At 37.5% G+C, this 25,978-nt stretch overlaps 2 protein-coding genes across 3 annotated transcripts; one reads left to right on the forward strand and one right to left on the reverse strand.

The window, feature by feature from the left end:
* Nucleotides 1-641: 641 nt before the first annotated feature.
* Git (ARF GTPase-activating protein GIT1) lies at nt 642-13,451 on the forward strand. 2 transcript variants are annotated; one of them, XM_028182381.2, is made up of 12 exons: nt 642-882; nt 959-1,092; nt 1,559-1,671; nt 2,573-2,753; nt 2,971-3,101; nt 3,592-3,781; nt 4,776-4,848; nt 5,341-5,535; nt 6,055-6,191; nt 6,557-6,976; nt 8,047-8,298; nt 8,712-13,451. In XM_028182381.2, the coding sequence occupies exons 1-12, from the start codon at nt 819-821 to the stop codon at nt 8,886-8,888; spliced, it is 2,067 nt and encodes a 688-aa protein (XP_028038182.2). In that variant the 5' UTR covers nt 642-818; the 3' UTR covers nt 8,889-13,451. The 2 variants fall into 2 exon arrangements, with proteins under 2 accessions (XP_028038182.2, XP_028038181.2); XM_028182380.2 differs by having other exon boundaries at nt 643-882; nt 6,557-7,036.
* A 2,288-nt stretch (nt 13,452-15,739) lies between these two features.
* LOC114248937 (dynein axonemal light chain 4) lies at nt 15,740-23,844 on the reverse strand. The gene is made up of 2 exons (XM_028182373.2): nt 23,666-23,844; nt 15,740-18,748 (listed from the first exon to the last, which is right to left on the reverse strand). Exons 1-2 carry the CDS (start codon nt 23,732-23,734, stop codon nt 18,500-18,502), a joined length of 318 nt encoding a protein of 105 aa, XP_028038174.1. The 5' UTR covers nt 23,735-23,844; the 3' UTR covers nt 15,740-18,499.
* Between the last annotated feature and the right edge of the window lie 2,134 nt (nt 23,845-25,978).

Here is a 25,978-nt window from a genome sequence, read left to right on the forward strand (position 1 = left end):
AGTACACAACAGAACAGTGGATTTAATGTCTACAAATATTTTTTGATGTTCTTCCAAAAAAGTAATATTAGTCTCATTGAATTTTCACAGTTTTTACTAAGAGATTTTTGTTTTTCATCTCGCTTGATCTTCTACATTTATCTGTCTTAGGTTCTTGTTAAAAAAAACAAGATTAATAGGCTATATTTTTTTTGCCTATACCATTTGGAAAAAAAATTGAGCACTGTGCTTGTTATCTCTATTTTGGAAACTTTTTGGCGAGAATACGAGAAGCGAAGTTGTGTGAATTATTTTATTAGTGTCAATTTTGTGTTTCTTCAGGTTGAAATGTGTAGTAAGCATGGTTTATTAACTGTTTAGTATCTGTAAAAGTGCACAAATGTGGGAAAATAAAACGAAGCCGCTGGATGTAGCTTCTCGGGATCCTCCAAAAATCCACTGAAAAAGTCACAGTAAATAACCACCATTTTATTAAGATTATATTTTATTCCACTACATTTCAACTCATTTTATGCCAAGTAATTAATGTTCCAAATTAATACACTTTATTTTATTTCACTTCATATTTAAAAATTTAAATATATATAAAAGAATAGGCTTTACAGTGCGAAACCTTTGCCTTTCCAGTTGGTAAAATAGAACTACTACATACGTACGGTGCCCTAATCCTATCTCTATTTTATTTTGTTGTTTGACGTTTAATAAAATGGATTTATGTTTGTGTCGTTAAAAGTGCCAATAAAATTATTAGATTAAATTAAGTTTGTTGTGTTGTGAGGACGTTTAGAGGACGGAAAATAGTAGTAAATCGTGCTACGATGATAATATCACGGTCTAAACTTCGCTCTACAGCGGAAGTTTGCGCTGATTGTGGGGCATCAGGTGTGCCGTGTTCTAGTTTTGAAAAGTTTTGATTAATTCATCCGGTGATGCTGATTGGATTGTTATGTGGGTACAGATCCTTCGTGGGCGTCGATCAACCGTGGGCTGCTGCTTTGTGCGGAGTGCTGTAGCGTTCACCGGAGTATGGGGCGTCATATTACTCACGTTAAGTCTCTGAGGCAGGGCTCCTGGCCGCCTTCGCTGCTTAATGTACGTAAAAATTATTTGCATATTTAAAAAAAAAACTCAATTCATTAGACAATTATTGAAAATAAAAGAAATACCCTATAAGCTTAAATTAATATATTTTAGCGGTGAACTCTTACAATTGATGAACTTGTTCCCAAACTTAAAAGAACAACTTTTGTATACTTGAATATTTAAATTAACTAATTTCGGAATAAATGAAATAGATTAAAAAAAAAAAGATTAGTCATAATTTAAATTAAAACTAGTAAGAAATGATTTGTGTAAAATTTCATGTTTCTATTCAAGATTTATGTGTTTAAATAAATAAATAAATAATAATAAATTAAATATTCATTGTATGATAATTAAAATCTATTTTATTAACAAATATTCTTAAGGTATACTTTTAGGAAAATAGAAAATAACTTTTCCAGAAATATATATTGTATGTTATTCAGTTACTACAATATTTACTAATCTAAAACAGATGGTCCAATCGCTGACAGCTCAGAATGTAAACAGCATTTGGGAACATTCTTTACTTGACACTTCAGCCCCTAAGCATTTACGGAAGAAACCGCAACCCAAAGATCCCTTACAGTAAGAATAATGTTCATTTATTTCCTTGTCTGTCTGTATTTTAAGTACTTTTAACAAAATGTGGCTTTATAATTTGGTGGTATATTTATGGATTCTTTCATCAAATGATAACTAAAATTTCATTTATGGTTTAAACTCTTGTTTCATTTTCATACTTTTCATTATTTTGTCATTATAGTTTTTTTTCTTAAATTATATGTTTCATAGTCATCTGTGACCACAGAAAACTGTAAAGTAATTGAAATGACGGAAATTATAAAATGACATTAATAAATTTGAGATTTAACCCTTAAAGGAGTTTTAATTATGTCTACAACTCACAAAGACTTTAAAAAAACTAAAATGGTAAGTTGGCACTTTTGGAGATTGGCCATGACACAAATAGACAATCTATTATCAATCTATCTATTACTTATTACTGCGCGCTAAAATACTGTGATGTGACTAAAATTAAAACATAAAATAGGTGGTAAAATAGACCCTTAAGGTATAAAATTGACATATTATAGCCATTTCAATTATGAAACCTAATTAACATTTATTTTCTTAATTCAATTTTCTTCATTTATAGTTGAAGAAGATGTAACATCAAGAATGGCTGGTGGCATAAATTAATTTAAAAAAAACTTTGAATTCAACTCCTTTTTAATACATTTTAAAATTGAATTAATTTCTAATATTGTCATTAATGGTTGCGAGCTGAAAGAAGCCACAATTTAACAAACATGAACACCCTATTCTATTTGAATACAAATTCTTATCTTATTATAATTTTAAAACAATTAATTCAACAAATTGAAATTTTTGCACTGAACTATTAATGATATTGAACTAATATATTATCATTTTTAATAGCTTATCATTAGCAGTAAAATTTTTCACATGCAAGTATTTCCTTCAGTCCAGTTAAATCTGAGTTCATCCTGGCCAAGCATCTGCGGCTCGCGTATGTACTGCGTGCGCGGCGTGACGAGCCCCCCAGCGAGCTAGGAAGGCAACTCCACTCTGCTGTGCGGAGTTCTTCATTAGACACAGCAATGCGACTGCTCGCACAGGGTGCAGATCCTAATTATTACAATCAGGTATGGTCTTTTTTTTGTGCTAGTGAAGTTGGACAGTCAAGCACTCAATCTATCTGATCATGACCCCATAGCTCACCAACTAACAAATGTAGTGCCAATCCTGAAGACGCACAATGGTCCTATCAGCTCTGCCAACAAAAAGCAAGCCATTTAATTTGATTATATTTTGTGTATACTAAAATATTGTAAATTAATTTGATGTTTATGGTTGTCACAGGAAAAAGGGAGTTCGTGCTTACACGTGGCCTGCCGTGCTGGTCAACCATCGCAGGCCGAGCTGCTGGTGGCCTGGGGCGCGGACCCCACCACTAAGGATCAGTCCGGAAATACACCTTCAGATTGTGCTAGGTATGCTCTAAGCAATAATTTGTTTTGTAGGACTACATAAATTTTATTTTGAACTTGTTTATATTTCTACTAAAATAGTGCGTTTTGCGTTCATAACCAGGTGTGGTACTAGTATAATATACGCTTTGCAGTCAATATGACTGACATTACTGAATAAAAAAAAACTGGTAAGCAATTTCTAAAATACGCTGTTCATAGTAAATTACTCTTAAAAGTTCAGATCCAGCATACAAGCTATTTATCAAAAATCGCTTTACTGGAACGAGACATTCTTATCTCTTTTTATTTCCACAAAAAAATACATTTCAGAGTATCAACAGGTAAATCTAAATTATTTCTTAATACGTTTTTTACCTGAGCTCATAGATCACACTTCGACACGTTCTCCCTTGACGCAGAACTGGATGGTTTCATGTAACCTTCACTAAGCATATTTATTAAATGGGATATTTATTATTCGTTCACTGAACACTCGGAGTGTGCTCCACAGACAGGGGGGGCATGCGGAGTTGGCGGAGCGCATGACGGAGCTGGTGTACGAGGCCACGGACCGCATGATCCACTTCCTCACCGGCGAGAAGCCCGACCACGCGGCCGGCAGACACTACATCGTGCCGCGAGCCCACGACACGCACGAGATGACCGACGTCGCCAAAGCCGCCAGAGGGAAATTGCAATTGGTCAGTGCAAACATCGAACCACCTAATAGACATCCTATAAATGTTGCAGCGCAGCATTTTTTTTTTATTGCTCGTATGGGTGGACGAGCTCACAGCCCACCTGATGTTAAGTGGTAACTGAAGCCCAATCCACAACGTAAATGCGCCACCCACCTTGAGATATAAGTTCTAAGGTCTCAGGTACAGTTACAACGGCTGTCCCACCCTTCAAACCGAAATGCATTACTGCTTCACGGCAAAAATAGGCGGGGTCGTGGTAGCTACCCGTGTGGTCTCACAACAGGTCCTACCACCAGTAATTACGCAAATTATAATTTTGTTTTGAAGCTGTCTCAGTTCCCATTGCTACTAGGTTTTATAAGCCACTGAGTTTATCGCCGAATTTTCTCAGTGGGTCCGATCCGGTAGTAGATTCTGCGAAGCACTGCTCTTGCTAGGACCAGTGTTAGCAATTCAATCTCTCAGGTTTAGCCCGTGAGCTCACCTACCCGTCCGGGCGAAGTTCGAATAACCCCTTAAGCTGCCAATGATTAGGTAGAGAAAAAAGGTTTTATATTGTATTCTCACATATAACAAAATTATATTTCATATAATGCTGTATATATTATTCATATTATGTAAAGACCTACTACTATTATTAAAAAGTTTACCCATGTTTCAAAAAAGCAATTTAGTGTTTAAAAGTTTAGTTCTTAGGGAAACAAAATCAGTAATTATGAATGCGTCCTTTGCGAATTTCATAAATTCTATTGTAAAAAAAATTTAGCACATCGGAGTAACTCATTTACACTTATTAAAGTTTCTAAATTGATATAAACTTTATACCATTATTGTATGAATTATACCCACATATATATAATTATACCTATATAATTGTATAAAACTTCTACCTATATTAAACACTGCCCAAAATGATTAAAAGATCGCCACATCGAATGTCGCAGTAAGTTGTTGATATTAATATTGTATTGATGATAATGTTTGTTTGTTCCAGCTGCCGAACCATCTGTTCGAAGAGCTGGTGATGGACATATACGACGAGATCGATCGAAGGGAAACCGAGGCCAGTGAGTACTGCGCTGTGCCCTACTGCGTTAACACAAGATATTGTACATGTCCACTTTGTTAATGAGCTTACGGCCCAACTAGCTTTAAGTGCTTACCGGAGTCCATAGACGAGATGTGAATGCCGCCAGTCTGTCGGCATTTCATAACGGCTGTCTCTTTTAGAAACTGAAATTCATTACTGCTTTGCGACAGAAAGACTTGTAATTATACTGAGACCTTAGAACTTATATTTCAAGGTGGGTGGCGTATTTACGTTGTAGATGTCTATGGGTTCTAGTAACCACTGAACACCAAATATTTTGTGTGTGTGCAAGTCACACACGGTAGAAGTGAAAGTTTGGGACGCGAGACCGTGTGGAGCGCTTCGTGATTTGTCGGCGCCGCTCGGAGCCGCTTCGACAAGCCAATCGCGGCATACTTATTTTTTCGTTTCGTTTCATTGCGTTTCATCGAGTTTGAAATCGCCTACCTGTGCGTGTCCGTTGCCGCAGTCTGGCAGACGAGCGCGTCGGGGCTGGAGCGCAGCGGCGCCGCGTTCCTGCCGGTGAACCCCGCGCTGTCGGCGCCGCGCAACCAGGGCCGCCAGAAGCTGGCCCGCCTGTCGCCGCGCGAGCTCGCCGCCCTGCTGCGCGACGTGCTGCTCGACGCCACGCGCCGACAGCGCATGGCCGCGCTGCAGCCCGCAGGTACCCGCCTCGTCACCTCAACTCTACAACATTCCAAACGTCGGAAAATTGCAGTAAATAAATAATAGTTTAAAAAACTAACAAAATACGCTTTTATAGAAAATTCAACTAAAACATAGAAAATAAATTTGAATTAAAAATAGTGTAAGAAGAAATGATTTTATTGTAAAAAAAGTGTGAGGTGCTTTTCAGGATATTATCAAAATAACCCTCCTACTACTCATATCTGTTTTTAAAATATTTATAATTACTGATACCATGCACTCCACGCTTTTTTTACAATAAAATCGATTCAACAGAGAAAAATTCACTGATTCCAAATATGTATTATATAACTCAATATTACCTTAAATGTCGCTTAAACCAAACAGCCTTGCACCCCTCGAATACACATTCTGTTGAGTGCTGTCAATTATTTGTTTTTAATTAATATGTTTCTCACTTTATTTTTATTGATTTTGCATAACTCAGCACATGATAGATTGCGTAGTGTGACAGACAAGTGTATTGTGCACACAGCGATGTCGGGTCCCCTGAATCCGCTGCTGTCCGCGAGCCACTTGCGGCACGTGTCGCAGATGTCGGACGACGAGCCGCTCTACGACTCGGTCGCTTCGGACGAGGACTACGCGGCCCTGGCGCCCATAGAACTCGACGTTAGTGCTCTGCTTTTTTTTATTTTTTTTTTATTTCTTTGATGATTGGACGAGCTCACAGCCCACCTGGTGTTAAGTGGTTACAAGAGCCCATAGACATCTACAACGTATATGCGCCACCCACCTTGAAATATAAGTTCTAAGATCTTAATTATCATTAAAATCTTAGTAGTAAGTTCGTAGGCAGCGGCTTAGCTCTGCCCCTGGCATTGCTGAAGTCCATGGGCGACGGTAACCACTCCCCATCAGATGGACCGTATGCTCGTCTGCCTACAATGGCAATAAAAAAAAATCATTAAAATTAAAATAAGACGACCTAAAGGTCTTAAGTTACCAGGCCTAAAATCCCTTAAAAAAATCAACAGCTATCGACAGTGACCCCGCGGCGAGGGGACGCCGTGTCGGCGACGTACAGCCCGGGCCTGCCCACGGAGCAGTCGCCCAGCGCCGACCCGCGCCGCACCCAGTCGCCCAGCTGTCCAGCCCAGGCCACGCCGGAACGAGACGACCAAATACAGCATTTAAAAAAAGAACTGCACGACAAAGACTCGACCATAGACGAACTAAAAACTCAATTGAGGAATCTACAAACCATAGTCGAGAGATTGACTAAAGAGAACAGCGTTTTGAAGACGAGCAGCATCGATGACGACAGTGTGACGTCACTGACCGGGGAGAGCTGTAGTGGTCTCGATGGCTTCGCGGCGCAGGAGCGCGGCAAGAGTCTCGAGTCCGAGCTGGGCCGCGAGGTCGACGTGAGGCCGGCTAAGGGCTCGCAGCGACCGGTCAGTATGTATGAGACTAGGGAAGGCCCAAAGAATAACTGGCAGGTTACTAAACATCAGGTACTAATCATATATTAATTATACTAATTTAGTAGTTTTTAATACAGTTTATAAGGCAACACTTTTGGTTTTTTTTTTATATGAGCCTATTTGCATTAGAATTGTTAATTTTGAATAAATAATTTTACTAGACGACTTGATTTAAAATTTGTTATGGACTTTGTTTAAAAATGTTGTCTTATAAATACAGTACGGGAACAGTTCTCGAAAACGAGGGCGTGCGCTGCTTTCGTAGTGAATACTGGGGCGGGGCTTCCAGAAGGTTCTGTCGGCTGCCTCCGCCTACTGCCGCCTGGCGGAGGAAAATGGCTAACCCTCACAATTTTTTATCTTAAACCTCTTTGCGTGCAATGCTCTTTGAGTTTCGGAAACTGTTCCTTTACACCCTTTTATGAGTAATTTGAACAAAACTGATGGGAAATTTGTAGATAGTTCTTACAAACAGTAGTACTAATACTCGAGAAATAATTAGGGTTTGTTTTTGTCTACTTTAAATATCTGAATATTTTTGTAAAACACAATACTATTTTAGTACAAATTTGAATTTGAAAACTCACTAAATTGATAAATACTTTTAGAACAATTCCGCGACATTCTTTATGTTCTTGTAAAAAATCCATACCTTTTTTTAGATGAGTAAAGGAACTCTCGGTCCACCTGGTGTTAAGTAGTTACTGGAGTCCATAGACATCGACAACGTAATTGTCGCCAGCCCACCTGAAGAAATTAGTTCTAATTCTCGGTTATGTAGTATAACGGCTGCCCCAACCCTCAAAGCGAAACGCATTACTGATTCACGGCAGAAATAGACAGGGTAGTAGTACCTACCCTTGCGGATTAACAGGATTTCCTGCCACCAGTGAAGTCCATATTTTTATTGGAAGTTGTTTAGAAGATCGAATGCATCAGGTATCTTATCCTTTATGTGACGACGGTTTTAGATCTTATGATTACGATCACAGAAGTCCGACCAAGTTCAGTGTTGCCAAATTAATTCTGATTTATTTCAGCTGACAACCCTGTCGAGTTTCGATCGTTCGTTGACCCAGAGCGTTTTGGAGGGAGCCAGCCCGGAAGACATAATGCCGAGCGCCGATCTGGTGCACAAGCGCGCCGAGAGCGTCACGCGCGGCATCCAGCAGCTGTGGGCGGCGGCGCGGCGCCACCAGTCCGGCGCGCAGTCCGGCCCGCAGTCCGGCGTGCAGCAGCGGGCCCGCGACACGCGCCGGGCCGTGGGCGCGCTGCTGGCGCTGTTCCCGCAGGTCGGTCCCCCGCTGTCCTACACCTACCCTCGTTACACGCGGACTGCGGTTGACTAATACGATAAGAACTTATGCAGAAATTAGTAAATTAACATTATTTCTTTGTCGGCTTCGAGAACGATCTCTTGATGCGTTAAGTTTACAATTGTCTGATGCCACATTTTTGTTTCCAAAATTCAAGCCCATTAATTTCATCCTGATACAAATAGAAGCCGCAATGAACAGAGTTCGCTGTCGTCGCAGTCTCGTATGAGCTACCCTAAACTACGATCTGGCGCCTTGTAACGGACCCGCAGCCTGAGATTGAAGTCTCCATTGAATTTAGGACTTCTGTGTCATCTTTCAAACCGAAAGGCTCGATTGCAGCGCCCATCCGTGCGCAACAACCCACAGTAACAGTCTAGTTGTCGCAGGACTGTGTAGGCGGCGAGCTGGGCGCGGTGCTGGCGGGGCTGCGCGCGGCGAGCGAGGGCGTGTCGGCGGCGTGCGACTCGGCGGCGCCGCTGCCGGAGCTGCGGGCGGCGGCCTACGAGCTGGCCAAGGCCACCAAGCTCCTGCTCACCCACTTCCCCCCCGCCCCCTGCTCCTAGCGACCGCACTACGCGCACTACACCACCGTGTAGCGTGCGCCCCCCCTCACCTCATGGAACTTACATAATAGTGCTCTAAGACGTCTGTGGAGGTGGACAAGCCGGACAACACTTACGAAGTGACGAGATGAGATGGTTGCTCTGTAACACTCTACGATTCACAAATAATAATAATTATATTTAAAGAACTAGAACGTCGGACGAAAGGAGAAACGTATAACGACTTATGACGTCACAATAATGTGCAAAGTTTTAATCTTATACCGAAAATTTTTTTTTGTCATAATTGTCCAGTTTAGTAAACAAACATGGCGGCTCGGTAGCTACATACCTGTGTAGTTACGATGATTCATTTATGTTCGTAAACAAATCAAACGTCTACGCTTTACGGAGCTTTTCGTGTCTATGTTTATGTAGCTTGATCACAGACCGTCTAGAGTGGAACAGATAAAGTACAAATGTACAAAAATTATTAATAATTTTCAATTTTAGTTGTTAAATGTTTTATAAGTCTTCCTATGATTTAGAATTATGGAGCACGATTCTTGGAACGAGGTGAACGTCCTATATAAAAGTGTTAAGAGTGTACAGTGTTCTTGAAGATAAATAATGCTTTACGCTTAGATATACGTAAGTAGCAGTAGCTAGACGGAATGTATTCAATTTAGTGTTATAAGGACGTTTATATAGACCGACTTATGTCAATCTTATTTGGATTTTAATGTACGATTCTTTTTTGTGTTTTGAAGAGACATTAAATCTGATTGACTTTTCCTATATATGTATAGTATTGTATATGTAGGATTGAAGCAAACTGTATACACGTTAGCTGTTTGATATATATTATATGACATATGTTACAATACACAAGTGCCATGTCCATGTTGAAGGACGGAAATTGAACAATTGCAGAGAGAAAAACAGATTTACTTTTGTGTGCATCTGTGTATGTATATTTTGTTTGAAGTGAAACTTCTTTAGGCGCGTTGAGAGTAAAATTTAACTCGCGACAGATTCGTTACGGCTACAGAGAAAAGATACAACTTAGGACGAGGGAGAGTGAGAAAATAGACAGAGCATCTCGCTAACCACTCGAACGTGGAGAGAGGGAGAAAGGGAGCTCGGTCGTTTCTCTTATACACATTGTTTCCGGGCGTCGGCCACTAGATGGCTCGTTATTAGTTTCTCATTACTCCTGTAGATGACATTAACATATTAACTATCTTAGATTTTATTTTTGATGAAAGAATTTAAAAAATATATTTATTATTATATATGTATTTTAAAATAGAAATTTGATTTAAGCATGAAAAATGAAGAAGACCACAATACTGCGCACCGCAAAAGAAGTTTCACTTCTTTCACGCGCACTATTTTTGTTTTTGTTTAATTTTATTATTAAATTTAGAATTTTTTTAGCTTATGGATAATTCAAAAGCAGTATTGTTAACATAATATCTCGTACATACAAGCAACGGGGTTGCCATTGTAAATTTTGTGAAAGTGTTGCTCCTAAAAAAATGAAACTAAGTTGGTTGTGCTATCTAATCCGTTGTGAATCCGTAATTTTATCTGTTGGTTATATTTAAACTGACTTGGCTGATTGGTTTAATTAGTTTGTTATTATTAATACAAAAATCCTATAGGTAATCTATTTTATTTATTTAATAAAAGAAAAAAAAATTCCCACATGTGCATTATGTTTATGGAAACTTTAAGATTAAATTATGTTTCCTGAACCGTATAAATATAAATATAAGTCTAATAATATTAATAATAATATCGACCCATCGCTGACGTCACAATTCATGATTCTCTACTTAAGTCTACGTCATTCCATTGAAATGTTGTGTTCGTTATAAGTACGTTCTAAATATTTTTAGCGGATGTACGATATAATATGAGACAAGTACCCGATATTGGATAACGCAGTTAGATACATTTTTGACAAAAAAAAATTTGTTGTCATATAAGTAAAAAAAATGATTACGTACAATTGGCGTGTGCGTCCTTAGACTTGTTTGTATCGGGAGTTGCGTGCGAGCGTCAATATTTCACAGACTTATTTCGAACCTTCGATACTTGTGTTAAGAATTATTTTTCGTTACGTTTATGGTAATTTAGACCCGCAAAATATTGGATACATTGTAAATGCTTTAATAGAAAGTACATGCCGGCTTCTATATAGTACGGTACCTAATTGGCTTTATCAGTGGTCTCGAGACCCAATTTGAACGGATACAAATAGAAGATTCCATTATCAAGAGTGGATTGCTTGAATCCTTTTCACCATACACGGGCCCGTCGCATTAGTTTGCGTCTCTCAACCGTCCACGCCCCAGTAATGTTACGAAAAGATTTTATAGAATAGATTAGAATACGAGAAATCATTTGAATCGGTCAATGCAGTTCTGAGATAGTTTTAAATATTTTATGGGAATTTAGAGGGCGTTCTTTAGTTGAAAAGCTAGTGTCCATAGAATTCGCAAGGCGCACGTGAATAACTACGCAATTGTTAGCGCAGACTTTATGTTTGGTCACTACCTAATCGTTGGTAGCCTAAGGGGTTATTCCAACTTCGCCCGGATGGGTAGGTGAGATCACGGGCTCGACCTGTGAGAATCTGCTAACACTGGCCCTAGCAAGAGCAGTGCTTCGCTGAATATACAACCGGATCGGAATCGCGATCCACTGAGAAGATGCGGCATGAAACACAGTGGGTCCGACTTGAAATAAAATCCTTCATAACTCCCATGAACGATTAAACAACAACATTTGAACAATTAAATTGTGTGGCCTTGTTGATTGTCCACAAATTTATGGTTCGCCCTTTATGAGACCATAGAAATTTATCCGCCGATTGTCGACCAGTGATTGTTTGAGAGATTGATTGAGAAAACTTAAAGCTGCATCAGTGGCTTAGTCAAATTTATAAATTTTTATTCGGGATGTTTGTTAGGTTTGAGTTCTAAACTATACCAGTCCTTCGTTAGCGGATTATCCTTCTGGGACAATTTTTTGATGGACGACCGGAGCCCATAGACATCTACAACGTAAATGCCGCCGCCCATCTTGAGACATGAGTTCTAAGTCTCCGTTTTTACAATACAAGGGCTACCCCGATCTTCAAACCGAAACCGAACCAGACGATACCCTATCGATTTTCATTTCTAATCAATTATCTTAAAAAATTATTCACACCACATGTGCCCTTCTTCCCCTGTCCAGTGCTGATAAAATACCCAGTACATTAATGTTCGTGAATTGAAAAACAAAATCAATTGTGCCTAACTATTAAATATTTGTATGTTTAAACGTAATTAAATACGTTCGTAGTTTATATATATAAAGATACGTAGATTTTATATGAGCGTTACTAGAATAATGTTATTACATGTCGATGTTGTTGACGGTACACGCTGAACGACTTTTGTTGTTAACGATATTGAATCCCAACTTTATAACTTCGCAGGTTAATGATGTATTACCCAGTTCATGTTACGACGTAGCACACAATGACTAATCTTTTTACAATATATACAAAAAAATAAATAAAAGATCCATTAATATTAATCTTATTAGTTGCTTCTTGAATTCGCAAGATATTTTTATTAACGATGCGAAAATCCATATTTTTACTTTAATATTCAAACTTGTTTGCAACAAAAGTTGTAGTGTGTACCAGCTCTTAAGGGTATAAATATATTGCTATGTTAACATTCGTATTAAGAGAACGTGTTCGTATATGTTTCTAAAAGTATTATTATGTGATCAATATTATGTGCCAATTTAACGTTACGTTTGGAAGCTTGAAGTTGTAAATCGTCGATGTATTTCGAAATAAAAGTACGTAATAGAAATGTCTAATGAAAAGAAAGCAGACGATTTGTTAAGGTCCTGTACACATCACGTTTTTTAAACGCGCGTCGCCGGCGCGCTTTTACCTTACAGAGCGGTTTGTTGTCGTTTGTATCGATACAAACTCGATGCTAACGCGCGTTTTATTCGCGATGCAAACGCGTATTTGAATTTATACAGGTGTGCAAAGGTCTACAAACTTCGTCTGACTTGCGTGCGTATCGCGTCTGTATCGATACAAGCGCGATGTTAACGCGCATGTGTATCGATATAAACGCGTGTTAGCATCGCGTCTGTATCAATTCAAATGCGTATTTGAATGTATACAGGTGTGCAAAGGTCTACAGGCTGCGTCTGATTTGCGTGCGTATCGCGCCTGTATCGTTACAAACGCGCGTCGACGACGCGTTTAAAAAACGTGGTGTACACAGGCCCTAAATCGCACCTTAAAGTTATTGAAATTGTACAAATAAATACAGTTGCACTTTTGTGAATGTACCAGTAAGTATAAAAAGTACATAATACAGTACAGTTTTAAGGATCTTTATATTAGAAATATATCCGTACTTTGTTGATAGTAAAGTTAACAAAAGAATGTTCGAAGCAGCATCAAATAAATATGGTTGTATTGAATTAAAAAAAAAGAATTTTTTTAACGTTTATGATTATGATGATGATAAAGATTATTGATTTTGAAATTTATAATTTGTTTTTGTTTTATCATAAAGTTTATTTATTTATACCCTTTGAACCAAAAAGCAAGGTTGTATTGCTTATGAAATATCTATGACGATTCTACTTGTGTCTAGTTACTTAGTACATCTAAGGAAATTGTACAAGATTCTTATTTCCCATTTACTACTATGTACGCTGTAATAAAATTGTCCGACGCTGGATGAAGCTGACTTGAAGATGGGAAAAGACCGAGATCCTTGAATTTGACTTTTATTTCTAAATGTTTCTCTTGGACGCTGCCGCCATTGAAGTCCTCGTGGCCTTCAGACCTTCATGCTTATTATCATTTAGGATGAGACGCCCAATGCATTCGTATCGAGTGATGCGACTGCCGGTGTTCAAACCCCGCCCGCATGTACCAATTTCTCCAATGAAATACGGATTTAACAAATGTTCACGAACCACTTCCGTAAAAGTTTGATTTAAAATAAAATAGGGCGTCTTATAACTTGACTGAAGTGAAGCAGTAATGCGTAATAAAAACAGATTTAGAACTCATGGTTCAAGGTGGGTAATGACAATCACTTTGTTGATGTCTATTGTCTCCGATATAACCACTTAAGCGGGCCATAACCTCGTCTACCCAACTAAACAATAAAAAAACTATTCCGAAAACCATACAGTCATTCCTTTCCAATGGCTTTTGAAGAAGAACAGACTGAAAAAGTAAGTATGTATAATTATGCAAAATCGTAAAAATGTAGTTTGAAAAGCAAATGAACTAAAAACATATATTTAAATCCTGGTAGAATTACAAATACAAAAATATACTGTCATCGGTCCGAGATAAGTATGAAATTTTTCAAGTGAATTTTCATCGAACTGTTTTGAATGATTCTGTAGCGTACTCCGCACGCTTAATAATAGCTTAAACTAAGTATAAAATGAAAATTGTTGGGAAATAGCAAAAACGTTCTGTCAGTTAAAACTTGTCTCATTTAATTACTTATACTTCAATGGAAATAGCCTGATGAATAGTAAATGATGTATTGTAAGAATAGACAATTAAGTAATTATTGATATTAAGCGATTTTCCATTATTAATTATAATTTTATAGACAGTTTTCTCTCAGACCCTTAAAAGTTTATGTTAGCTTAGTGTATTATCTATGGTCAACGTCATTTAACAAGCTTTATCAAAATTTGCACGAGTAAAAATGACACTGTAGATTTTCCGTCTAGAATAACAAACGTAAATTTTTGTCGTAGGTTTTGGGCTTGAAAAAATGTATAACTCACTTTGGACCTAAATCTTAATTGGTTAGTCTATTATTAGGCTTGCGATATAGAAATACAGGTCAAGTTTATAAAAGCTGGTTAAATCTTTGCGGTAGAATAAGCACCATGAGGTTATTATCAGTTGAGTTGCTGGCTGGAGTTAGGTGTGAGTAGTGATACAGCGGACGAATCACATGGAGCCGGTAGCAGAGGTTTTTTTGTATAGTTTTATAGTTTCAGGGACGGCGGTGCCTCTTCTGAATTATATGTTACTATTTGCTATACTGGTGCTACTTGATAGATGAGTAGAGGTGTTCACGTGATGACTATTAGATAGGTTGTCTCCAGGCTTATGGTGGAATTTACGTTGTAAATGTCTATGGAGTCCGGTAGCCACTTAACACCAGGTTGGCTGTGAGAACAGTCAAAAATAAACTTACCAGGCTCTTCTAACTTAGAGGGAGACAATAAACGGATAGAAAACAAAATTAACGTCATTATTGATTCATTAAATTGATGTGTTGTATTGTAATGTATTATTAAACATTATGTAGGTACTTCTTTATGTTAATGAATGTGATGCAAACGACCTTCAATATATCCGGGAAGTTTCTCTTTCCAGTAAAGGACGACATTTGAAATATTATATATTGGACTGCCTTAAGCACACAGAAACAATAAAAAAAAAAACAAAAAACAAAACAATTTATTTATATTACAATACATACAAGTATAATGACGTCGTTATTTTAAAAATATGAGCGACGGAAAAATGAATTACAGCAAAACCGTGTTAGTTAGTCTTGTCTGCGACCTCGGTTACGTTTTAAAAAAAACTAATTACATATACGACATGCAACACAAGAATCTACAATAATACAACTAAAACATGTATTGTAATTGACACAATTATTATACATAAAATATAGCCTTCGTTTATGTGGTCTGCGTGAAAAACGCCACTTTGTATTATACTGTGCTTGGTTTCACCTTCAGTGACGTGAGTAAAAATCATTTGAATTTAAAATATAACTTATTAAATATAACTTGATACACGAGACAGTGAAAAGTAAATTTGTTTTTCAATCGCTTGATGATGCGTGTTGCACTGTCATATGTGCGTGTCAAGTTATATTTAAAAAAAAACGATAACAACTATTAATGTATTTTGATTATTTCAAATAGTTAACTGCCACTTAATCTTGACTAGATTGAATAGAAAGATCAACGGATTTTGCTACAAATAGTTTATAAATGTCATATATTTTAGATACACAAATAAAAAAAAAAAAAAAAAACTTTATCATTCACCAAATAAACGGTAGCTTCTGTTCGTTCATTTTGTTTATTTATGTCTTCTTTAGACCAAAAGATATAAGTATACAGTCGTTTTTTCCTTATTGTCTGATAAATGTAATCAAGTAGTTATTGAGAGTCTTAACAAATATATCGAAATCGGAAGAAAAAAACAGGCAATTTATATTTGTTATGAAATCTTTGGTGCGACACTGGACTATTTATTATAGAAGAAACATTCGGTTTTTCATTCTATAAGTCGGTATTCGTGTAGGTATGTATAGATTATGATACTCCCCTTCGCCAACAACCCTCTGAACAAGGGCGAGGGCTCTGACGAAGAGGGATGCCAAAACTTTACGCTTGGACTGGCAAAAAAATGGTTGTTTTTCTGACTTTCCAAACTGCAGTATTTGTATCAGTATATTCAGCATATATATTTTAATAAAATATTCGAAATTACTCGGCTTCTCGCTTCTGTTTACCATGTCTAGAATGAGCGACAGTGATCGTGATCGGTGTTCGATGGCACAAAAAAAAATTAGCACCAGGTTTTGTTTGAAGTTTGATGATGGAAGAAATAAAGAATTGATACGAGAAAGAGATACTTCAGAGCAACATCATTCGAATAGAGGCTACATATCATGGAGGACCTGTTAAACCCACTAGAACCATGTGGATAAGCTTGGAAGGTCAATGAAGGAAATAATCCCTGTTCCTAATAATATAAGATCCTTTAAAACGCATTGCAGGATGAATAACGCTATTGCCGTCGGTGAAATGTACTACTATACCTACAATAACTTGGTGACAATAATATTAAACAGGTACCTAGGTTTCTTGTTATGTTCCTTTGAATACCGGAATTTAACCTAAATTTAAACAAAAACATGACACGGTCACGATAAGTACTTAGATAGTTTCCACGTTTTCAGTAAGTCTTTCCGTCCACTAATTTGCATATGAACATGTAGTGTGAAATGCTCTATTGTTTTGGCTCCAACTACATATCTATTGCTTTTACGGTACTAGATATGGCTACGAATGAAAAATAGACCAATCGTTGTGTAGTTACGATTTAACGCTTTTTTTTTGCTGACGGTAGGTAGGTTAGTATTCATATTTGACAGTGGGTTAAGTACGTATTGGTTACTGCTGGTAGAGCACATTGTAAGTCACACAGTCACCATAAGCAGGAATACATCGGTACTGATCAGAAGGATAGAGAAGAAGTGATTTAAATTCAATTTTGATTTTTAATATATTTATAACTAGAGGCATGGAATGGGATGTCTATACGGTACTTTAATGCTCTGAACGACGTTTACTGGAGTCTTGTCTATCGATCTACTTCTAAAAAGGCTCTGAAGGCCGTTGAAATCCTTTAAAACAGAAGAAAAATTACGTAAATTGAATATGAATATAGGTATATAGGTAGGTAGTACATACCGCTATGTATCTACAGAGCGTCCTATAACTTTTCGAAATAAAAAAACTCCATTAAAACTTCGCAAAATCACAGACTACTAAGAGATGATTATTCATACCAAAAGGTAAACCCTACAGCATATCATGATTTAGAAGTCTTCATTTATGCATGCATACACACGCAAACAAACACGTAATTAACACAACGAATCTATCAATGAGGCTGTTTTGGTGATTTTCATAAATCAATGGGGCCGACTCGATACCATATATCGAGTCTTATTATTAACATTTATCACTGGTGGTAGGACCTCTTGGGAGTCCGCACGGGTAGGCACCACCACCCTGCCTATTTCCGCCGTGAAGCAGTAATGCGTTTCGGTTCGAAGGGTGGGGTAGCCGTTGTAACTATATTTAGAACTTATATCTCGAGGTGGGTGGTGCATCTACGTTGTAGATGTCTATGGGCTCCAGTAACCACTTAACACCAGGTGGGCTGTGAGCTCGTTCATCCATCTAAGCAAATTTAAACTTATTCAATAAAGAGACATTTGGGTCCGGTTTCAATAAACCCTTTCATTTTAGCATCCGTTATAACAACTTGTAATTTTTAAACATCTGTTAGGTATGTGTTTGTTTCACCGGCTTACTCTCGGCTCTCTGGCTTCTAATAAAGCAGTAAGTAGCTTGACTGTTGTAACAAATATATTACAGAGAATAAAGTATATTGGAGTAAATTACATTTAAAATAATAATAAATAAATCTATAGCTTTATTACTAAATAGATGTATATAATTAAAAAACATTTATATTACAATCGTTGTTTACACATACACAGAAATATTTAAGTTAGAGATTTAAAATAGCTTTAAATCTTTTCACTAAATCTAACAAAAGAAACTCTACATCATTATATCCCCTGTTGATTTCGTAAATAATCTTTATTTTCATTAATCAAAAGAATTCATGAAAGTATTTACAATAATAATTAAAATGAATCGTACCTTATTCGACACAAAACAAACTCTCTCCTTAAATAATGTCACAGAAACATTTCCAAAAAAAACGTTACAGCTTACGAGCACTTCCATATGCAAATCGCTTGGTTCCCGCCAAAATACATGTAACATATCGTTGTGCACTCGTACGTGATTTCGAAGCCGTAACTCTCGCCGACGACAACATGGAAGGCGGGACCGAACTTCTTGTCCATGGACTCTTTGACCATTCTCGCGGCCAACTCATTGTTCTGTGCGAATTTCTCGCAAGCCGTCACGGAAAGTTCCACTGCCTCCGTCCGCATCTCTTCAGACATATCTGAATGCTGGGAACAAATGAAACGATGTTAATAAACATAATGTCTAGGGGCAAAAATACTAATTAAATTTTTAAAAACCTATAACGCATCTATCACTGGTGTGATAGACCACACGGTTAAAGTACCATTATCTTGCCCATTTCCGCAAGGTTGCTGGTAAAATTCATGTTGGGCTCCTGTAACCACTTGGCACTAGATGAGTCGTGAGTACCTGGACTGGTTTAGTGCAATCTAAAACGTGTCGCTTCGCAATAATGCACATATATATATATAGTAGATGATTACCGAGCCTTGCTCGGTTATTTTTTGATAACGCCATCTTGTTGTCTTTAAAGCGGTCAGTTGCCCTCAATTAAAAAAAATTGTATTATTATTTGCCAATAGATGTCGGGAAGAGTTGATTATTGAAAACACGAATAAAACAACATTTTTTTGAAAATAAATCGTAGCTAGATCGATTTATCGCTCCCGAAATCCCCTGTATACTAAATTTTATAAAAATCGTTGGAGCCGTTTCCGAGATTCAAATTATATATATTATTATAATAATATACAAGAATTGCTCGTTTAAAGGTATAAGATTAATACGTGAAGCTTTTTTTTGTATTTTTTTTTCCTACCTAATTTGGTAGCCTTGAGAGGCTATTCCAGCGTAACCTTAACTAGTAGGTGAGCTCCCGGGGCTCAAACCTGACAACGTTGCTAATACGAACCCTAGTAAGAGCCGTGCTTCGCAGAATCTACCACCGGATCGGAAACGCGACCCACTGAGAAGATCCGGCGAGAAACTCAGTGGACTGTGTCTGAGGGTTAATTTACTCGTCGAGCCCTTCGTCGCAAGCGACGGGTTCGACGAGAATGGTGACCGGTGCTTGAAGTAGTTAAAAGCACCGTTAGTGGATCGGGAGGATCCGAAATGACGTGTTTTGGGCGTGGTTTGAGTTGAAAACACAACTCAATAGTAACAATAGAAACAAGCTGATACTGTTGTTTTATATTTATTTTATAGTTTATAGGATTCAGCCATTAAAACTTTATAAAGTATGACTTAGGCACACATAAAAAATGTACTACCTATAATAATAAAAAACAGATAAATGAATTAATGAACACCTATTGTGAACAAATTTTGAATAAAAAAAAACCCTTTCGGGAAATGTACCGAAAGTACCAAATAAGATAACAAAACCAATCGAAACTTATATTTTTAGTAATTAACAATAATAAATGAATCTGTAATGAAATGGAAACGAGAGAATGCGTCCACCTGCCAAAGCAAACACTTTAAGTGCTCGCGATGACGGAACGGACTCTCCGAAGGTAATTTCATTTCTCTTTTTTTTTTAGGCGTTATTACGTAAGTCTATAAATTTCAATTATGTAAACAAAACGAAATGGTTCAAATTTCTGTTCATGTATAATATTATAATGGACGGCTCGGTCCAGAATTCGATACTTCCACTCGAAAAATCACTGAACATCAGCCATCAAGATACGGGTAACCGGAGTCTGGTGGTAGGACCTGTTGTGAGTCCGCACGGGTAGACACCACCACCCTGCCTATTTCTGCCGTGAAGCAGTAATGCGTTTCGGTTTGAAGGGTAGGGCAGCCGTTGTAACTATACTTGAGACCTTAGAACTTATATCTCAAACTAGGTGGTGCATTTACGTTGTAGATGTCTATGGGCTCCAGTAACCACTTAACACCAGGTGGGCTGTGAGCTCGTCCACCCGTCTAAGCAATAAATAATAAAAACTATGAACATAGACATCACCTATTAAAATTAAATAACACCCGTGCCAACCTTGAACTTTATAAATGTATCCAAGTCCAATGAGCGCTTGTACCAATTATGATTTTGGAACAGAAATACGAAGGAGCACGCGGCGACCTACAGATCCATAACGGCTTATGTATCACCACACTTTGGCCATTAATTTGTACAATTTCAAATCCTAAATACGTATCTGTCTTTTGTCGTACCTGCCGCCGCGCCGCCGCGCCGTGCGGAGAGATCTGTTTACATTGTGATATCCGGTGATTTGCGATATCTACGTTATTTGATATTCGTCTTTGTCTATTTAGAGAGAGCTTGACCGTCGTCTGAACCACCAGTTTTTCGTCGAAAAGCTCGACAGGTGACGGGTTTTATATTACAATACGCGAATTTCTGATTAGAAAAAAAAATTAGTTATATTTACAGCATATCGAATAGAAAAGGGGAACTTTTATCTTGAATAATTTGCACGAATTAAATACGTCAAAACATACATTCATAGGTTGAGGCCAGGTCATGAATTACACGAAAATATTTGATTAAATGGAATTCGTTGATCCATTGGTATCTTTGGCCTCCGATAGCCGGCTAAGACTCGTATCGGGGCTCATGTTAGTAAACAACGTGATGGTATTTGATCCTTATGGGCATTATCGCGTGGCCTTGACAAAAACAAGACTAAGACCACAGAACACTATTACTTCTAGCGAAGACTAAGACTGTGTTAATTCCTATTGAAACGCTGATGATTACTTCACAAATTTACTTCACTGACTCCGATATTTGGCCTTACGTATCCACCTGTACTTACTTGCCGCCAATATTTTTATAAATCAAAATTAAACTAAGTTACACCTACACACATACGTACCTACCTGCATTTGTACGAAATAAAAACTAAATTACTTCCGCTTGTTCGTGGCTAAAAATATCAATCTTTGATCCCATTAACGATTATGTATTTTTATTTTCTAATTTAATAAAACTTTTTGCAACAGATGTTCATTTGGATGTATGTATTTAAATTAAATATATATTTTTAACTAGTAATAAATATTTTGTAATTACAGCTCGTGACCACACAAACAGCTGTGGCATTTAATATAAATTAAAAAAGTAAATAACTATGGTATGTTTTTATTATATGTACGTATAAAATACAGAAATTACCCAAACTACCTCCCAATAACGTAGTTTAGAAGGGACTGTGTTATATCCGGACCAGTACGAAATTCCAAAAAAATAATTAATTTCGGAACTAAAATATTTTAAATTTTTTTTTAAAACATCCTATTTCTTTCTTTCTTTATAATTAAATGAATAACCTAGTCGTCAATATTTTTAAAAAATAATCTGGATAGTCGTTATGTTTCTATATGACATAAATAGGATCAGAAAGGATGATATTTTATGAAATAATATAAAAAATGATAATACAACATTAAAGCCAACCGAACTCTTGGTTTTTAGGTTTTTTCACATTTTCGTGTAGCCTCAATGAGTATCAAATATCAATATAAAAAGGACTCGGAGGTGTTATCAATGATCATACACGGCCCGGCCGGCCACACATCGCACGGCCATTGATTTAAATATATTTATTATTATTAAATATATTATATTTCAACTCTCTGCGCACGGCGCGGCGCTAATGGCGATGTGTAGTGAAAAACTGGGACTTAGAACTCATGTCTTACGGCGGGTTGGTGTTTACGTTATAGATGTCTATGGGCTTCGTGCGTCCGCCAACCTGAGCAATAAAAAAAAATGGTACATAACTATTTCAAAACTCAACTCTAAGAATGCATACAAAACAACGATTAATATTAATTAACGTATCACTATTGCAAAATTCGTAACTTTGTTTAATATGTTGCATATTTTTACACGGTAATAAGTTTTATTACAAAAAAAATCAAAACTAGAACGACTTAACTATGTTTTTATTTCAACATTAGATTATTCTGTAACCGACGCCCCTACTACAGACGTAAGGACGTCAAGGCCACTGCCTAACTTGTGATATTAGGTCGAATTCTGATACTCGCTTAAATACTCGATCCTGGAGACCGAATGGTAAACAGCCGATGTCGCACAAAACACTTCATTACGGATCCCTCCGATCCATTAACGGTGTTTTTAGGTACCACAAGCATCGGTCACCGTCCTCGGCGAACCCGTCGCTTGCGATGAAGGGCTCGACGAGCGAATTAAGCGACAGACATAGCCCACTGAGTTTCTCGCCGGATCTTCTCAGTGAGTCACGTTTTCGATCCGGTAGTGATTCTGCGAAGCAATGGCTGTTGCTAGGGTTCGTGTTAGCAACGTCGTCAGGTTTGAGCCCCGTGAGCTCACCTACTAGTTAAGGTTACGCTAAAATAGCCTCTCAAGGCTACCAGCTAAGGTAGGAAAATAAAATAAAAAATACTCGCTTGATAGTGGTAAACCGCTCTTTAGCTGTACCACCTAATTTCTTCGCGTCAGAAATAGGTAAAATAGTGATACCGACTTATACGGAGTTTGCAGCCCTTAAAGCACTAGGTGGGTTGAAGATTTTAATTCTCTACTGGTGTTATACGATTACCAGAAACCACATAGTCCGCCAGTCACCTTGACACAAGTCGCTTGCTCATTTCACGAGTTCAAAGTCTCAACCGATTGTATGTTTACTTCATAGCCGAATGCATGACTGTTATTCGCATAGAAAATAGGCAGGGCGATATTATCCAACCGTGCAGGCTAACAAAACGCCCTACCATCGTTCATTGCATAAATTCTAAAGGGTGAGAGATCAAAATAGATGTAGGTAACGTACCTATAATATATTTATTTGTCTAAGTTAGGACAACTTACAAAACCGCCAACTTTAATGTTGTAATAACTTTATTGTTGCTCAATAAAGGTAATGTAGATGGAACTGCAAAGCTCTTTATTTACAAGTCATACCTGCAGTAAGAACGCATTAAGAAAAAAAACAGATTTCAGGATATCCCTTAAATATTAAAAAAAAAACGAGTGTCATAGAAAAAACATTTTAAACTAGAGATCTTGCATCAATATGTAAACAAAAGTATTTTGATCGATGGCAATATTTTTATCACACACGATTTTATAAAACTACGTATTAAATAATGAACCCACTCACTCTTATCAACGGATACGTGTGAACCACCTTTTCGGCGCCTCCCTGCGTTGCGGCACCTTCTTCGGCCATAGCACAACACAATGCACAATAATATTTCGGTAAATCAAATACGAAAATGAGCTGCGCAACGTGCACTTCGGAGCACCGCGTCTCGACACTGTTTACGCGTAGCTATGACAACCGACGGGAAGGCGGGAATATTGCAATTGATTTTTCTCAGCGGCTGTAAGCTGCCAGTGCGTTTTGCTCTGTATCTGAAGGAAATATGACCTAATGGACAAACGCAATCTACTTAAATACAACTTTAAGTTCATAACTCCAACATGAGAAAAATTTACTCTGTTTTGGAACTACCTGGAGATTAAGTCAGTCTATTCGCGACGAGACTTCCTCTGGGCGCTCATGCAGCATCAGTGTATGGGCCCACTGAGCTTCTCGCCGGATCTTCTCAGTGGGTTGCGATTCCGATCCATTGGTAGATTCTGCGAAGCACTGCTCTTGCTAGGGCTGGTGTTAGCAAATTCTCTTAGGTTGAGCTCGTGAGCTCGCTTACACATCCGGTCAAGCTAGGATAACCCCTTGAAATTAACAGCATAGGTACGGAAATAACTATAAAGTTATTTATATCGCCGGCGCTTAAAATAATCTACTTTACAATATAAAAAAAACCGGAAATGTTATTCTATACTTCAGAAATCTGTTCCCGGATACTCATAATTTAATTGCTTTTATTACTTTACGTGGTTCATAACTTAAGCAGTAGCCCCTAGCTGGTCTTCAACTGTTAACTGCCAGAATTTAAATAAACAAAGAGGTCGGAATCAACAACACCTCGTTTTTTTGCGTAGTACCTACCTATTTCGTTGGTTGTATATTTCAGTCTATCATTGTGTCAAGGTCCTGCGTGGGAATCACCCAGAGTCTCAATGATGTAATTATTATAATCACTTGTATCCAGCTCGTTTTTTACTTGTTGATGTGGTAAAATATATTCTCAGATTAAATTACTTAGTAAGCTGTATAGATATTTTTTACACGAAGTACTTTAAAAGGTGTCCTATTTTCTAAATGTACGTGTTTTATTGAACGTGCTTAAGCTCAGTAGCTCTACGTTCCGAATATTGTGAAAGTTTTCGTTAGCGCATTTATTCTATTGGGTCGATGGGTTATTCCTTTCATGCCAGTAAGTTGTCCACCTCAGATTAGCATACGTACAAGGCCCAGTACTGATTGTAGTCTGCTGTGAATCATAACTACATTTTAATATTAAAAGTCAGTGCCGTGACCGTCGGTACAAATGACTTCGTCGTGAGCTTCGATTATCCAGAGCGATATGATGAAGCCGTAAGGGTCTGCGTCGGAGAACCACGAGACAAATCCATAAACCATCCACACAAACAGCAGCGGTTACACAGTATCTGCAGAAGAATTTCTTGCGACTCCTTACCATATCTGCAGACTGGATGAGTACGAAGACAGCTCTCTCTAGAACTTTCAGTCTATTACAACCCTTACCGAGTGATTCCTGAGTGTGACGGTCATTGAATCTGTACAGTAAGTATTAGCAGCTAATTTGGAGTCTCCGTGTATTCGGATTTCTTAAATTGGTTACCACTGGTGCCAGAAGTTCAAAAGCCACTTAAATATCAAAAACGATTTATAGATTGGCTATCAAACGCTGGACCCAGGTTTTAATATGCACAACCTAGTATAGTGTACATCTTAACATTAAGTAAATTACATCATACAAATACTTTGGTCGCTCGCAGGCTCCATTGTATGCTCACCGTCAGTCAATTACTTAGGTACCACTTTAGAAGATTTTCACAGAATATGGAAAAAATTACAATGTCTCTATTTAGGAAAAAATTAATTCATTTTACATATATTGTTATTAAATTAAATTATCTACGCTTGTGGCCAAGCAGCTTGGCTTATTAAAGTTCCATCAAGTCAAATCATCGGTTTTCGCGGGTCTTAGATAGGTATAATTAAAATTGTTTTTACGGTTTAATCTCGCGATTTTTATTTGTTTTTTTTTTTTAATATTTTACAGATTTTGTGGTCACGGACGAGTCAGTCGTATGAACACGAGACAACTACACAGACCCATTGTTTATTTCACTTTATTTTTCTCGGGTTCGATAAACGAATCCTTATAAAACACTGCTGTCTCTTTGGTAGTTAATGACAAAGCGAGGATGTTCCACCGAGCGAGTGAAATTGGTCAATAGACTGACGCGACGTTCCGAAAGTTGTTGTTCGGTACTTATATACTTATATATGGAAACTTATCTTGGAAATATTGTTAGC

The sequence above is a fragment of the Bombyx mandarina genome, chromosome 10, assembly GCF_030267445.1.
Source record: "Bombyx mandarina strain Sakado chromosome 10, ASM3026744v2".
Classification (NCBI taxonomy): domain Eukaryota; kingdom Metazoa; phylum Arthropoda; class Insecta; order Lepidoptera; family Bombycidae; genus Bombyx; species Bombyx mandarina.